The sequence below is a fragment of the Sphaerodactylus townsendi genome, linkage group LG04 (assembly GCF_021028975.2).
Source record: "Sphaerodactylus townsendi isolate TG3544 linkage group LG04, MPM_Stown_v2.3, whole genome shotgun sequence".
NCBI classification, from domain to species: domain Eukaryota; kingdom Metazoa; phylum Chordata; class Lepidosauria; order Squamata; family Sphaerodactylidae; genus Sphaerodactylus; species Sphaerodactylus townsendi.
Genome location: NC_059428.1, coordinates 22,245,978 through 22,262,446, shown reverse-complemented (window position 1 = coordinate 22,262,446; position 16,469 = coordinate 22,245,978). Strand labels below are relative to the sequence as shown.

At 43.7% G+C, this 16,469-nt stretch overlaps 1 protein-coding gene across 1 annotated transcript in view; it reads right to left on the bottom strand.

Moving 5' to 3' along the window:
- Nucleotides 1–16,469, bottom strand: part of CNTN5 (contactin 5) — a 934,675-nt gene that overhangs the window by 10,432 nt on the left and 907,774 nt on the right. Inside the window, exons 21-23 of the mRNA XM_048492765.1 lie at nucleotides 12,277–12,386; nucleotides 6,231–6,417; nucleotides 1,311–1,423 (exon numbers count right to left, since the gene is read on the bottom strand). Of these exons, the coding sequence (XP_048348722.1) occupies nucleotides 1,311–1,423; nucleotides 6,231–6,417; nucleotides 12,277–12,386 (410 nt within the window). The remainder of the gene's footprint in view (nucleotides 1–1,310; nucleotides 1,424–6,230; nucleotides 6,418–12,276; nucleotides 12,387–16,469) is intronic.

Here is a 16,469-nt window from a genome sequence, read left to right as displayed (position 1 = left end):
CTCCTGCTGGTTTCCTGGCAACCCTACTCTAAACAAAATCATGTTTGTGCAACTGGTTTTCCAGTTTCATAATGCCTGTAAAAAACAGGAGATTTATTGAGAGAGACATGGTAAGTGATGAACTGTATTTATATGGTGGATCAAAAGTCATGCAGGCCTAAGCCAGTTCCTTAATTAGACTCTAATAATTTTTACACTACAGAATAAAGCTTCTGGCCTCATTTTGATCAAGTAATTGGCAGATTCAGGTGGGTAGCTATGTTGGTCTGAAGCAGCAAAAAAAGGTATGAGTCCAGGATCACCTTTAAGACCAACGAAGTTTTATTCTTGCTATAAGCTTTCATGTGCATGCACTCTTCTTCAGATACCAAAATAATTGACAACATGCTTAAAAACAGGAATCAATACTGCCATACTGATTTTGTCGAAAAGCTGACCCAAACTTTGTAAGAATCAGATCAGCAAATCCAGATTATTCTACAAGCCTGATAATGCAAACATTATTTTATACATATATTATAATTTCTTTTAACTGTTGAAAACTTTGAATAAGATACAGATCTCCCCAATTATCTTACTCAGGCACAATGTTCTCTCTCTCTATAAACCTTTAATGGCATATTAAAACAACAGCAGCAATATACCAGCAACAATGGCAACCTCAGTGTAATGATACGAGTTTAGGACTGTGCTGAAGTGGCTGCAATCTTCTTGGACGAAATGCAGGATAAAATTTAATGGATAGATGATAAGACAGATGTGAATGGCCAGATTTATGATCAATGTCAAAGGACCCCAACCTTTTTCAACCTGAGGGAACCTTTGGAATTCCAGCTCAGCATTATGGGCACATCTGCTAAATGGCCACCACAGAAGATGGAGCCAACTACAAAAAGGCTGCCACAGCTTACCTTCAGTCACACATTTAAGATCCTTCTCCTGTGGCAGTAGCTACTCCCATAGCAAAGTTTTTTAAAAAAAAAACCTGCACAAAGGCAAATCAGAAGTCTTGCTGGGCAGGAGCCCCATTTGGTCCTGCCCACTTTCTAAAAACACTTGGTGGGTGCCAGGGAAGGTGCACCACATGAAGCACCCCTGTTCTATGTGTACAAATGGGCATTTCATAGTTCCAGCATGTTCCAGTTGCTGAGATTATGTATGTACAACTTGGGTATTGTGAGTTTGGGAACTATGGCTAACAATACCGAACAGTGAAGATTCGTAACAGAATTTGTAAGAAAGAGAAAATAAAGGAAATTGAAGGAACACAATACTCCAGGGTTCTAAAATGGTAAAGATGACAAACTGACCTTGTATCCCATGACATCCGATTCATTTGCTAAAGGCCTAACAGGTTCCCATCCCAGAGAGATGTGAGAGCCTTCTTGTATCCACATAATATTGCTTGGTGCTTGACTAGGAGCTGAGGGCAGATAAAAGCAAACAAATGACACTGAATCTTGAAATTCATTCTGGAACTTTTTTTGCCATCCAAAAAATCCACCAGTGAATTGTTTAATTTTTATAAGGTCAATGTTTGACTGCTAACTCTGCTAGACAAAGTTCAGAAGTGCAGTCTCTCACTCTGGGGCTATTTCACATAAAAGATTGCCCCTGTTTCAGACAGATAACTTGTCTGGTTTCCTTTCATGTTTCCACATGGTAGCCTATTCCACACAAACAAAATTAAACTGGTTTCGGGCAGGAAATAAAAGATTTCATCTGAGGAGTTCCATAACGTTTTCAGCCCAAAATATTTTATTTTCAGTCTGAAAATGTTTTAAGTGCATGCTGCGATTCTTCTTCCCAAAACATTTTCAAAGGTGTTTCCCATGCCTCTCTGAAGTCCCTGGATTTCCTCCTTGGTGCCATTTGCTGAACTCACCCCATCGCCTCACCTGTTCATTTTCATCAGTTCTTTTTTTATTTTGGGGAGTGATGTCTTCGAAGCAACAAAGATATGACCACTGAAGAATTGCAGCATGAGACTTTGAAGCTTTGAAGCTTCAGATCCATGAAACTTTAAAAAGCGAACAAGAATAAAATGGCAGCCAGGAATCATTTTGAGGAGGTGAGTGCAGTGGTGTAGTGTAGCAGCAAAAGGGCGGTGTGTGTGTGTGCTGGTGTGGGGGTGTGGTGGGGCATTCCAAGGCATGGCAGGGACATTCTGGGGTATGGCAGGTGCTCAGGGTGCACGTGTGCCCTGGCCACCATTCTCCGTTGCTCCGGCCCTGGGAAAGTGCGAGCAAATGCGTGCGGTGGGGGGAGGGGGGAATTGAAAATGTTTGCAAACATTTCCGAGACTTGTGTGAAAAAGGCTGGTATTCTGTACTCATGCCCCAACAGTGGGCAACCCACTTTTCCCTTTAGAAGACCTTTCCTGCAATGTTGCTGTTCAGCTGATCTTTTTAATATGCGAAGAAGAAGAAGAAGAGTCTGGATTTATATTCCCCCTTTCTCTCCTATAAGGAGACTCAAAGGGGCTTACAATCTCCTTTCCCTCCTACAACAAATGCCCTGTGAGGTGGGTGAGGTTGAGAGAGCTCCAAAGAACTGTGACTAGCCCAAGGTCACCCAGCTGGCATGTGTTGGAATGCACAAGCTAATCCAGTTCACCAGATAAGCCTCCACACAGCTCAAGTGGCAGAGTGGGTCATCAAATCCAGTTCTCCAGATTAGAGTGGACCTGCTCTTAACCACTACACCACGCTGGAAGGGAAGACACCTTTTGTTTGAATGAAATGGAAGACACCCATCATTTCCCCTCCTCCACATTACCATATGCACTTTTTTGTTTTGCTTTGGGAACAGAGCAATGTTGTGGCCACACTGTTGCCCACCTATGAAATATAAAGCTGTGTGCATGCATTTCAATGATCCTCATACATATTTTACTACTTTTGGAGGAGTGGATATCACAGAATTTTGTAAGCAACAGAGGTCCATTCTGCACAGTACAATGGAGGCATTTGTGACACATCTTAAAAAGAGGCGCCACACACAAAAAATAAGATGCCCGGGGACGTCTTTAAAAGCTTATGCTCAACATTTTGTGCATAGCTGGAGAGCCCCCCTGCTGCCATTTGCTACCACCATTGGGCCGTGTTTCTCAATGGGTGGTAGACCTGTCTTCTGTGGTTCCACTGCTTTTCAGTGGGAGTCCTCCAAGCGACTAAGATTCTGTTACGGGTGCCTGCGTATCTTCAAAGTTAGCTCCTCCAAAATAAAAAAGGAAAACTATATATTGCTGGAATCAGGAGGACCAGCTGAGTACAATTATGTACTTTTTGAATGGAAAAAAAATGCCCAGGATCGTAGCCTGCAGAGCAAACATTTGTGACACGTCTGGTGACAACCTTCAGCAAATGAAGGTAGGGAGAATCCTTTCAGCTGTACACAAAGTGTCAGGTGCAAGCAGAGGGGGAAACTGATCAGAGAGCAAAACAGTCGGGCAGGAAAAATCAGGTGCCTCCGGAGCTCTGCATTCTGCACAGCCAGGCAGGAGACATCATGCAGACGGCTTAGGGGGGAAAGGTGCACTTTGAAGTGTTCTCCAAAAAAGATGCCTTGAGCTGAAGTGAGACATCCTGAGGACATCTTGTGTGGAGTGCCTTCCCAGGGTGCCTTTTTAAGCATCCCCAGGGTGCCTTATTTAGACTGCGCAGAACAGATAATTGAAAACTTGTGTTACTGAGCCAGGAGGATGGGGTGGGTCAGAGACTTTCCACTTACTGTCATTAGCAAAACTGGAAAAAAAATGGCCATATTTTCCATGATGCTTAAACAAAATGTTCAGCCTGGAAGGCAAAGAGATTCTTTGAGACAGAGAAAGGGTAGAAGGGGGGAGGTCATTCGCCCTATTATCTTGCTCAATGTAGCAAGCAACAAGTTCATTAGTATGTGTAAGTGGGGAAGGGGGAGTGTGTTGACTCCTACCGGAATTCTTTGACTCAGAGAGAGAGAGAGAAAGAGAGAGGAATTTGCTTGCCCAGTGTTGAGATGTAGATGTAACTTCCCACTCCCCGGATCCGTTCACAATTGACTTATGGTGATCCCCTAAGGTTTTCAAGATAAGAAAGCATTCATAGGTGTATTGTCGAAGGCTTTCACGGCCAGAATCACTGGAGTATTGTGGGGTTTCTGGGTTATATGGCCATGTTCCAGTAGCATTTTCTCCTCACGTTTCGTCTGTATCTGTGGCGGGCATCGTCAAAGGATCTGATGGTAGTAAAGCAAAGCAAGTGGAGCATATATACCTGTGGAATGTCCAGGGTGGGAGAAAGAACCATTTGCATTGGTTAACAAGTGTAAAGGGTGCAATTAGCAAGTGTGATTTGCATATGTTGAGTGGAATCCACCCATTATAGCATATGTAAGTAACAATGAAGTTGAACAATCAGCTAGCGAGGCCAACTGTCATTTTAATCCCTTTGGTTGTTTCCTGCCTGGAGACACCCTGGGTGGGGTTCACTAAGCATTGTCTTGATTCTAGTGTTTTTAAGTACTGGTAGCCAAACTTTGTTCATAAAAGGCATTGCAGTAATTCAGCCAGAAAAATCAGCAATAGTAGGACTCGTGATAACCCAAGCTGGACACAGAATGTTATTTGAAAACACAGAAGTTCTGGACCACTCTGGCAACCACTACGTCAGACTACACAGAGAAGCCATTGAAATCCACAAGCACATGGACAATTTCAACAGAAAGGAAGAAACCATGAAAATGAACAAAGTTTGGCTACCAGGCAGCTGCTATGCAACTTCATTGTTACTTATATATGCTAAAATAGGTGGATTCCATTCAACACATGCAAATCACACTTGCTAATTGCACCCTTTACACTTGTTAACCAATGCAAATGGTTCTTTCTCCCACCCTGGACATTCCAGAGGTGTATATACTCCACTTGCTTTGCTTTACTACCACCAGATCCTCTGAAGATGCCAGCCAAAGGTGCAGGTGAAACATCAGGAGAAAATGCTACTGGAATACGGCCATACAGTCTAGAAACCTCGCAACACTCCATTCAGTGGTGGTTTGCCATTGCCAGCCTCCATGTTATGATTCTGGTATTCCTTGGGGATCTCCCATTCTAAAACTAGCCCTGGTCAGAGTTGAGAGTGTGTAACTGACCCAGAGTCACCTACCATGCTTCCATGGGCCTAGGACCTGGGTTTCCGGTCCTCATCAGGCACCGTAACCACAACACTATGCTTTAACCTAGCAGGGAACTAATTCATTGGGGACGGTGGAATTAATTGGCCCCATTGTTTTGCCCAATCTAGCAAGGAAGAAATACATTCATAGATCAGGAAGGGGAGAGGGAATAATCTCTACTGCCTGTCCCAGAGCTGAAATGTTTTCCAAAGGTAGGGAGGAATCAATTCATTAGAGGGAGGCAAGAGCTGAGTGTGTGGCATTGCATCATTCCGTAGCTACACTGTTCGAACACAGTATTTTTAAAGCATTTCAGCTTTGAACTATTCCTGAGCAGTGGCACACGTGTCCCAACATTTTTTTTTTAAAAGGTGGGTGGAGAATGATGACCACAGGTTGACATTCAAGGGGGCGGTCTTTGTTTTCTCTAGGTTTTTAGAAATCTGGGCAAGAAAAGGAAAACAAGGCTACCAATAGTGGAAAAATGAAGTATCCCACTTTGTCTGGAATCTCCATCAGAAGTGCAATTTGACAAGCACGTCAGCAAAATGACCACTATTTTGGGTTGCCAACCTCCAGGTGGTGGCTGGAAATCTTCCACTATTACAATCGATCTCCAGGTGACTGAGATCAGTTCACCTGGATAAAATAGCTGCTTTGGAAAGTGATTTCTATGGCATAATACCCCACTGAAGGCCCGCTCCTCACCAAATCTTCTCTCCTGAGGCTCCATTCACAAAACCTCCAGGTATTTCCCAGCGTGGAGCTGGCGAACCTATCCCCCCCCCCCCCACATGGATGCATCCTAGGAGTGGCATTTAATAGCAACTCATTTTCCCTCCCTCTTCAGTGTCAAAAATATTTAGCTGTGTTTCCCTGAAAGGTGGCTCAAATGGCTGCGGTGAATGTCAAATTCTTCTCTATGGCCTTTTGAGAATACAAAACAGATCTTTTGAACTGAGATCAGGAACTGAAATGACCCAGCAGCTTTGCTTTTCATTTGATATAGAAAGAAATGCAGGCACTGAAGGCCCTTGAAGGACTGCATGAGAGTAGAAAAGTTGAGAACTTACGGGATTTCTTGGTGGCTGCTCGGACCGTGTTGCTGGGTGGCCCATACCCTGCTGCATTGAATGCCTTCACTCTCATGTGATACAAGGTGTTGCCTTCAAGCCCAGTTAGAATGATGGATGACTCATTTCCTTCTGTACGGATTTTTTCAGCTGCTTCCTCTTGTTCAATATCTTTCCAGTAACTAACCTGCCAATGAAAAAGGGTATGAGCCATTGACTAGCACATGAAAGAGGTTCATTTTTTGAAGAACGTTTACTATAGTTCAATGTATTGTCGAAGGCTTTCACGGCCGGAATCACTTGGGTGCTGTGTGGTTTCCGGGCTGTATGGCCGTGTTCTAGCAGCATTCTCTCCTGACGTTTCGCCTGCATCTGTGGCTGGCATCTGAAGATGTTTCGCCTGCATCTGTGGCTGGCATCTGAAGATGCCAGCCACAGATGCAGGTGAAACGTCAGGAGAGAATGCTGCTAGAACACGGCCATACAGCCCGGAAACCACACAGCACCCAAGTTTACTATAGTTCTTGATTCATAGAGAATTTTTTCCATGCTTATGAAGTATTTTGTCATGTGTTACCACTGTCATCAAGTAAACTTGAGAAATAGTAATTGACTCTTGAGCAGATCATAAATTGTGCATAGCTGACCACTTCAAGAAAGGCAGAGAAGAGCGTGGGATAATGATCTTTTAGTTGATATGAAGCCCACTGTCTCAGCCTGCATGGTGTAGTAGTTAACAGCGGTGGACTCAGACCTGGAGAACTGGGTTTGATTTGCCACTCCTCTATATGATCGGTGGTGAACCAGGTTTGTTACTCCACTCCTACACACGAATCATGCTAGGTGATCTTGGGCTAGTAACAGTTCTCTCAGAATTCTTTCAGCCCCACTTGCTTCACATGGGCTCATTCTGCACATGCAGAATAATGCACTTTCAAACTGCTTTCAGTGCTCTTTGAAGCTATGCGGAATGGCAAAATCCACTTGCAAACAGTTGTGAAAGTGGTTTGAAAATGCATTATTTTGCATGTGCGGAAGGGGCCAAGGTTTTTTTTATGGTGACAGGAAGTGAAGGAGTTTGTAAGCCACTTTGAGACACATTAAAGGTACAGAAAAGCGGAGCATAAAATCCAACGCTTCTTTTTCTCCAATTTCATTTTGTCTCCCTGGGATCTCTTGTTGCTTATTTCTATTATTTATCATCTAATTTAGAGATAATTTACTGTCCAGGATTCAGGGACTATTTACAAACCTTGGTATTCGCTGATTAGCAGCTTTACTGTGTGGTTCCTCTCCTCCAGGTAGGGTTACCAGATGCATGATTTCTGAATCAGGCAGTCAGGAATTTGCACTTTCTGTATGGTAAATAAATTGAGAAAAATACCTGACATGGAAATGTCTGGTATTTCCTAACCAATTAACTCAGAGTGCTTTCTCCCTTACCTGCACCCTGGCTTTCAGGTTGCTATTGGTTCCTCGGCCCATGCTGTACATTGGCCCATTCCACGCAACACAAACAAAACTTCTTGAGGACTAAAATAGAAGTGTTTAGGGAAGGAACTCCACACAAGACTGAAAGGTGATGCCTCTTGGACTTCTCTGAAGCTCTTCCTACTCCAATGAGGACTGGCTATTTGCATTGGGGAAGAAGGAAACGGGTACTAGGAAACACATCAGTGGGCACCATAGCATCCAAAAGGATAATAATGCTGGGAATCATGTCTGTTCATAGGACGAGAACAGCAAATGCCTCTTTTTAGATCTGAATTAAATGCCTTAATGTGTTCAGTTTAATAGTTCATGATATATGGCATATTTCGTGAATGGTGCTGAAGTTACTTTGGTGCTGGAATGAGTTTGGTCTCCTGATTTATGTCTGTAACATGAGGAGACCTGTTATAATGCTGAAATATTTTTGGTTTATACTTGTAAAAGAGATTTATTTTGTTTAAGTATATTTTATGACATTTTTGTTTCAAACCAGCAACTTCATGATAGGTAGATAGGTGGATAGACAGAGAGACACTTGGTTCTGAAGATTTTTTCCTCAACCATTTTTTTGGTTTGGTTTCTAGGTTTTGGGTTCATTTATTTGTTTTCTAGGTTTTTGGGTTCATTTAATTTTTTCCATTTTTCCAGATTTCTTAAGACCACCCAGGAAATATCATGGTCAGGTGTATTGTGTCTGAAATAACTATATCAGCTTGAGCTTAGCTTGTAGAAAACATTTTTTGTTGTATAGTTGTTTTGTCCCTTATAGAAATATAATCTGTTCTGAGGAAAAGTTCCCACACAAAACATCCCTGTGGTTCACTCTCAAGCGACATTTGGTACGCCATTCATCTATGGGTTTCACATTTTTACCTCATTGAAATTCAGCTTACCTGAAGCCAGCATGAGATATTGTGACTAGCCAGACAGAATAGGCGAGAATAAGCACTGACAGGAAGTCAAAAATACTTCAGAGGAATCAAGAACAGCCCACCCCTGGTGAGTCTTCAAAGAATTTTACTATTCAAACCTGGCAAGCTCTGACTGACTGATGTGAGGAAGTGGCATGAACAATATTTCCTTCCTTGGTGAGACCTGTGCACAACTACAAAGCTCTGAGTTGGTGTAATGAATTGAAGATGACAGAACACCCGAGGAAACCTTGTAGTGGGTTAATCATACCAGAGTAGCATCGCTGGGGGACAGAGAAGGGCTGAGGATTTGGTTGGAGTTATTCAGATAGGAACCGGTTTCTGTCAAATATAATTCAAGAAAAACCTTCTGCACTGTATGCCTCCCCTTTCACACACAAAAGCCCAAATCATTTTTGATGTTTACAAGTGCATGGTAGTCATTGCTTGCTTTTGCAGAGTTTTCCCCAATCTCTAGAGATTATGCTGGCAGTCCATGAATACTGAACAGTACTTTTGCAATCCAGTCAGTGAAAGCAGCCAACATCTTCTACAACACTGTTTGCAGTCTACAAAATGTTCACAAGGGTAACTTTGGAAACATTCAGCTGTAATTGCGGCAAAACTAAGGCTCCGTCATACGACTATTTTTTAAAGCCAAGACAAGCCAACCTTTTTCAGCAGGTTTGCAAGGGATGTTCGATCTTGTAAATAGATCACTATATGCCAATTTGAAAGTCACCATCATGAAGGAAAAAAGATTTCTGAAAGGACAATGCTGGGAGCAGTAATTTGGATATCTGTGGGTAATCATGATACTGATTCAGTGTGCACATCAACTGTCATCTTAACGTATATACAATAGATATGGGAATTTAAGGGATTCTGCTAGTCTAGAATTACATTCCAGAATTGATACTGATTTATGGAAATGTCCCTCACATCTCTGAGCCAGCATGTTGTAGTGGTTGAGAGTGGTGAACTGACTCTAACCTGGAGAACCAGGTTCGATTCCCCACTCCACATGAAGTCTACTGGGTGACCTTGGGCCAGCCACAGTTTTCTCAGAACTCTCTCAGCCCATGCAGAGGTAGGCAATGCCAAACCACCTTTGAAAGTATCTTGCCTTGAAAACTCTTTGAGGTCACCATAGGTCAGCTGTGCCTTGATGGCACTTTCCACCCCCACATTTGCTTTTCTTCCATGACTCTTGTTGTCTAACTTGCTGATAGTCTTAGAGCTGAAATAAGTCCTGTAGGACATCTAGGATTAGGAAAGGAAGATCACAAAGGACGGCCCTGCATAGGAAGGCCATGGCAAACCACCCCTGCTTCTCACTTGTCCTTTAAGCCCCTTGCTGAAAACACCATGTTGGCTGTGACTGGATGGCACTTCATACACACACCAGCCTTGTTCCTGTCTTTGGGGCAGAATAAATTATGCCACTCTCTGAGGGTTTATATATGTATCCACAAATACATACACACACCTACCCACCTGTGGACTCTTTAAAATTCTGCCTTGGTGTTTTGATTAGTGTCTGGGGGAACAAAAGACCCCGGAGAGAGGTTACTACTGTACATGCTAGTTTCTCTCTCTTTCTTGTCATCCCTGGGAACTGCAAAGAAGTTAATGTTACTCTAAAAAAATCAAAGTGAGTATACCTTGATAAAAAGAAAACAAGATCTGGATGGGAGGGAGGTGTTACTGACAAACTTACAGTAGGATCAAAAATTACACCTGCTGATAGCAACCTTTGCACAAAACCTGGGTGACATCATTAGAAGTGCTGAATGTCCGCTCAAGGATGACTGTGAAATGCGATTCACACTCAATGCAAAATACATCAGACCTGCAATTCCAAGTAGGTCATGGAAGACTTATCTATCTTGTCGCACGGGCCAGCAAAATAGCACACATTTGTGAAATCAACATGCAAACTTCAGACTTTCAAGAAAGCCACTCCAATAATCACTGTATCGCTAAGCAACCAGGAGCTGTGGAAGAGCCGTGGAAGAGCCATGGAAGAGGCTCCTGATACTGAGGTGGATACAGGTAGTTTAGATCCCAAAGACTACCTCAAAGGTGGCTAAACCTACTGAAACTCTGAACCACAAGACAGCAATGTTTTTCATTCTTTAATTAAGTAAAGAAATAAACACCAACAAATAGGAGATATCTGTTCATGTTAGTGTGTGAATGAGCAAGCAACCTTCATGTGCGCTTGTTTGTAAGAAAAAGCCAACCTGTGTTCACTTTACAAATGAAACTGGGGATCATGAGTTGTTTAAATGTGGGGCTTAAATTCACATAGTTGACTGCATGTGTGGTATGTGCTATTGTTGCCAACTTCCATGTGGAACCTGGGGATCTCCAGGAATTACAATTGATCTCGAAACAACAGAGCTCAGTTCCCCTGGAGCAGCTTTGGAGGGTGGAATCAATGACCTTATACCCTGCTGAGCTTCCTGCCTTCCCCAAACATTGCCGTCTCCAGGATCCACCTCCAAAATCTCCAAGATTTTTTTCATCTTGAAATTGGCAAGCTTAACATTGGTTGAATTGTATTTATATCCCACCTTTCACCTCTCACAAAGTCCCTCAAGGTGGCTAACAAATGATAACGTTCATAATATAATCACATTTTAAACTAGCAACTTTCCTCCCAAAACATTCCTAAAAACTATTCTAACTAGAGCTAAAATACATACAAAGACAGAAACACAAAAATTAAAACACTGGGCAGGAAGGAGGCATAACAGAGGCATAACAAAAATCTCCACTTGCTTGCAGAAAATGGCAACAAAAGGGGGATAAATGAATATCCCTGTGGAGAGAGTTTCAGAGCTTGGTTCCACCACTAAGAAGGCCCACTCCTTTAAACCCCCCCCCCCCCCCCCGCATGGCCTAGCGGTAGAACCCTGGCTTCTCCTTAGCAGGGGAGGGCCAGCTGGAAAAGACATAGGTTTTTAAAACTCTGAAGCTTGGGATGGCTGTTTATTTGGGCGCTTTAATTTTTGTGCTTGATGAAGAAGCACTTGTCCCAAAAAAGGTACAAGTCAAGAACCGTGGAAACAAAAAAAGAGGGAAGATGGTAGAGCTCAAGGAAGGCAGAATAAGCTGCACTGTGAATACTGCACCATCGAAGGAAGGGGGGAAAAAGGACCCAGGGTTAACTGGCTTCATTGTCAAAGCTTACTGATTAGATCTAGTCTGGTGATAATTACTTTCCCCATGGTGATCAGTAGGACTCGTCCGAAATGGGCCAGGACGGGTGTTTGGCCAGGATCTCAAACTCAAAAGGGGCCTCAGATTCCGTCACTGATTGTTTTAGAATCTGAAAAGATTTGCCGCTCGTTTTTATGTGCATCGTGTGTCATCGTCTTTATTTTTATTTTGCCTAAGGGACTCAAAAGCTGGAAGTAGCCCAGGCCTCTTGGTGAGCCAGCTGCATGTATTTCTCCCAAGTACATCCTAGCAGATGAGCGACACGTTATTTACATGTAACAGTCAATGGATTCTTCTCTTTCATTAGTAATATTCAGTGATGATTATAATGTTGACTGATGCCTTTCTTTTAGCAGCAGGAGAGTCAGGAAATCACAAAAACAATGCTGGACAGAATTAACATTGTACATGAGTACCTCAAATCCCTGAGGTCTTCCTAGACTTTCTTTGCTATGCCTCCATGAGACGAGGATCTCTGATACAGACAATCCTGCAGCCTTGACATCTGTTGGAGCATCACTGGGTTCTGTTGTGAGGAGAAAAAAAATTGGAATAACAAAGCTCAGCCATGACTGCCTCAGAATATCAAAAACACTAAAGCCGAAGCTGTCATATTCTCCCCTTAAGTCTCTCTTGTTACTACAAATAAAACTTCACTTTTGTCCTGAATATCAGACAGGCAACATCACAACTCATAGTCGATTCCATCATACTCTTCTTACTGATGGGTTGTCCTGAGCTCTGACTCTTAACTTGCATGAACACACAAAGCTACTTCATTCTGATTCAAACCTGGCCTTCATCAGAGTCAGTGCTGTCTGCTCAAGCTGTCAAAAGCTCTCTGTAGTCTCAGCTATATCAGCTACTACCTGATCCGTTTAACAGGACATGCTGGAATTACAGCGGGACTCCAGATTACAGAGATCAGTCCCCCTGGAGGAAATGGATACTTTGGAGGGAGGACTGTGTGGCATTGTACTCCGCTGACACCCCTGTCCTCCCCAGGCTCCATCCCAAAATCTCCAGGAATTTACCAACCTGGATCTGGCAACCCTAGATTGCCACGAATGGAGAAATTTATGAATGCTGGAGGCAGGGGGTCAGCTGTGCAAGACCTTTGTTTTGGCTGCCTAGTCCTGGGTGCAGCCTACATTGTCGGCCTGGACTGGGGAAGTCACAATGCTGCAGATGCGCTCTGCTGGACAAGTCACCTGGCTGGGCAGGCAAGGCAGGCACCGGCTCATGTGTTGCTTGGCCTGGCAGGCAAGGTGATGGTTGTGCCCCTCACTCAGCATGCACACACCAGCCCTCTGGTGTTTTTTTTTAAAGAATGGCTGATTGCACAGAGTCTGGCATGCTCAAGGGGTTGCTAACATGAGGCAAGCATGGTCTACTTATGTATGTAAGGCATGGCAAGTAACAACTGACTTCTGGTGACCCCAGCAAGGGGCTTTGAAGCAGAGGTGCATCTACGGAAAATGGAGTCCAGGGGCAAAATCTAAATTTTCTGCCCCCCTCCCCCCGCACGAAGGCCTACTAGCCGGAAGCAGTGGTGGCATCCAGGTCTACCACCCAGAGCCAGCGCTGGAGCCCAGGTCTACTGCCTGGAGCTGGTGAGCGTGGCCTGGGCCTGGCGCCCTCCCTCACATAATTAGATGGCATGCGCCCAGTGATATGTGATACCCCATGGCCCTCTGGCAGATATGCCCCTGCTTTGAAGGCAAGTCAGAAGCAGAGGTGGATTGCCATTGCCGTCCTCTGCAGGTTCTTGGTTGTCCCCCATCCAAGTAAGGAGAGGCTCCAGCGTTTGGGACTCTTTAGTTTGGAGAGGAGACATCTGAGGGGGGATATGATTGAAGTCTATAAAATTATGCATGGGGTGGAAAATGTTGACAGAGAGAAATTTTTCTCTCTTTCTCACAATACTAGAACCAGGGGGCATCCATTGAAAATGCTGGGGGGAAGAATTAGGACAAATAAAAGGAAACATTTTTTCATGCAACTTGTGATTGGTGTTTGGAATATGCTGCCACAGGAGGTGGTGACGGCCACTAACCTAGATAGCTTTAAAAAGGGCTTGGACAGATTTATGGAGGAGAAGTCGATCTATGGCTACCAATCTTGATCCTCTTTGATCTCAGATTGCAAATGCCTTAGCAGACCAGGTGCTCAGCAGCAGCAGCAGCAGCAGCAGCAGCAGCAGCAGCAGCAGCAGCAGCAGCAGCAGCAGCAGCAGGCCATTGCTTTCACATCCTGCACGTGAGCTCCCAAAGGCACCTGGTGGGCCACTGTGAGTAGCAGAGAGCTGGACTAGATGGACTCTGGTCTGATCCAGCTGGCTCGTTCTTATGTTCTTATGTATGGATCCTGTTTAGCTTCCATGATCTGACAATGTTGGGCTACACTGGACCACCTTCCCTCTCCAAGCATGCTACCGGTTAAGAAAAAATGTGTTTCAGGGTGCCAGTGGAGGCATCTGCTGTCTCCATCATCTCCTCCTGGTGTGTAAGGATGATCCAAAGCAACGACCTGTGGAAAAAAACTGCCCCTTTATCTCCAGAGCTCTTTGCTAGGATTTCATCTGAGGTGGCTGAGTATTTAACTGGTCCAGACTAGCCTGATCTTATCAGATCTCAGAAGCCAACCCTGCTTCTTAGTTGGATGGGAGGCCATCAAGGAATATCACAGATGAAGGCAATGGCAAACCACCTCAGTTAGTCTCGCCTTGAAAACCTTATGGGGTTGCCATAAGTCAGCTACGAATTGGCAGCAGTTTACACACACACACAGCTCAAAATAGAGCTTAGCACATTCTTTTACATGAACCATGGCAGTCAAAGTAAAAAGCTGGTAATGCTTCAGACAATACCATCACCAAATGTCTTTAACAACGTTGTCCCAAGCAGAATTATGTCCTTCTAAATCCACTGAAGTCAATGGGCTCAGAAAGGTATAACTCTGGTTAGAATTGCAGTGTAAGAATTGTAAGTACGAGTAAAGATGGAGCAAGAAGAAATCTGTTTATCACCAGAGACTTGCTAATTCTGATATTATAGTGTAATTATGAAAAAAATCACAGGTAATTGGTGTGTTTGGAATCTAACTATAGTTTGTGGACATGCTAAACATTTTTCCATAATTATTCCCCACCCACACACTTAATGGAAAAACAAGTTGATAAAAATTATATCCACCACTTCATTATGTGCATAAATTGAAATGTATTTATTTTTAAATTATGTATATCAAACCTCCTCCAATACAATCACAGTGGTGTGCCTTGAGCAATATAACAGCTATGAGAAATGCATCTGAGATGCTTATTAAGAAAAAAAGAAGAGCCCTGTTGGATCAGACTAGTGGTTCACCTTGTCCAGCATCCTGTCTCACACAGTGGCCAAGATTATTTATCTTTTATTACATTTTTCAATCTCACTGATCCTCCAAGAACCTGTGGGTAGTGTAGATTGTAGCCTGCCTCCTATTCTATCCTCACAATGATGCTGTAAATGAATCTGCGAAACAGTGACTATTCCAGTGAGGTAGTTAGATAATTTCAAAGTCAGGAAAACGAACAGCCAGTGTGGTTGTGGCGCTTAGAGTGTTGCCTTGGGATCTGGGCAACCCAGGTTTGGATCCCACCCCCCACCATGGAGGCTTGCTAGGTGATCTTGAGTCAGTCACACACTCTCGGTCACTCCAACCTTACAGGGTCGTTGTAAGGATAAATGGAGGACAGGAGAGCATTGTAACTTTTTGGGGTCCCCATTACAGAGAAAGGCAAAGTATAAATGCAGTAAATAAATAAAAACCCCTACATTTTAGACTCTGGATTTAACGGTCTTGTCAGTCCTCACCCCCTGTACATTTTTCAATGTGAAGTACAAAATGAACTTTCAGAAAGCTTGTCCCGTCATTTTTACAAATAAACATACAGAGAGAGTCCAAGCAAATATACTTAAAAGTCAGCCCTAAAATGCTGAATAAGGCTTGCTAGCTTAGCCTGCTTTTTGGGAGGCAGGTGGGGCAGGGAGAGTTGGGGTGCCATTTTGTGGCAATTTGTCACTGCTACACCCCTTCTGAGAACCCTGCTGGATGAGGTCCATTTAGTCCTGCATCTAGTTCCACACTGCAACTAACTAGTTGCCCTTTAGGGACAACAAACAGAGCACAGAGGAAAAAGTTTGCCCAAATGTTGCCTCCTAGCTCTGGGATTCAGAGATTCACTGCCTCTAAATGTGAGGGATCCCTTTAGTCACCATGGCTAGTGGCCACTGAAGGGCCTCTCCTCCATGAATCTGTCTAATTCCCTTTAAAAACCATCAATGTTTGCGGCCTTCACAATGTCCACTGGCAGTGAATTCCAACATTTGATCACCCTGCGACTGAAGTACGTTCTTTTGTCTGTTCTGCATTTTATTGCCCATCAACTTTATTGGGTGCACCTAAGTTTTTGTATTATGTGAGAGGGAGAAAAAGTTCTCTCCAGCCAATTACCCATGGCTCTGCCTCGCCTTGCCCCACTTTGGCACAAAAGTCGCGCCAGAAGTGCTCTCGCTTTCCGTGGGGAAAGCAAGGAGCACAGGCGGGGCAAGAGGAAGCGTGTTGG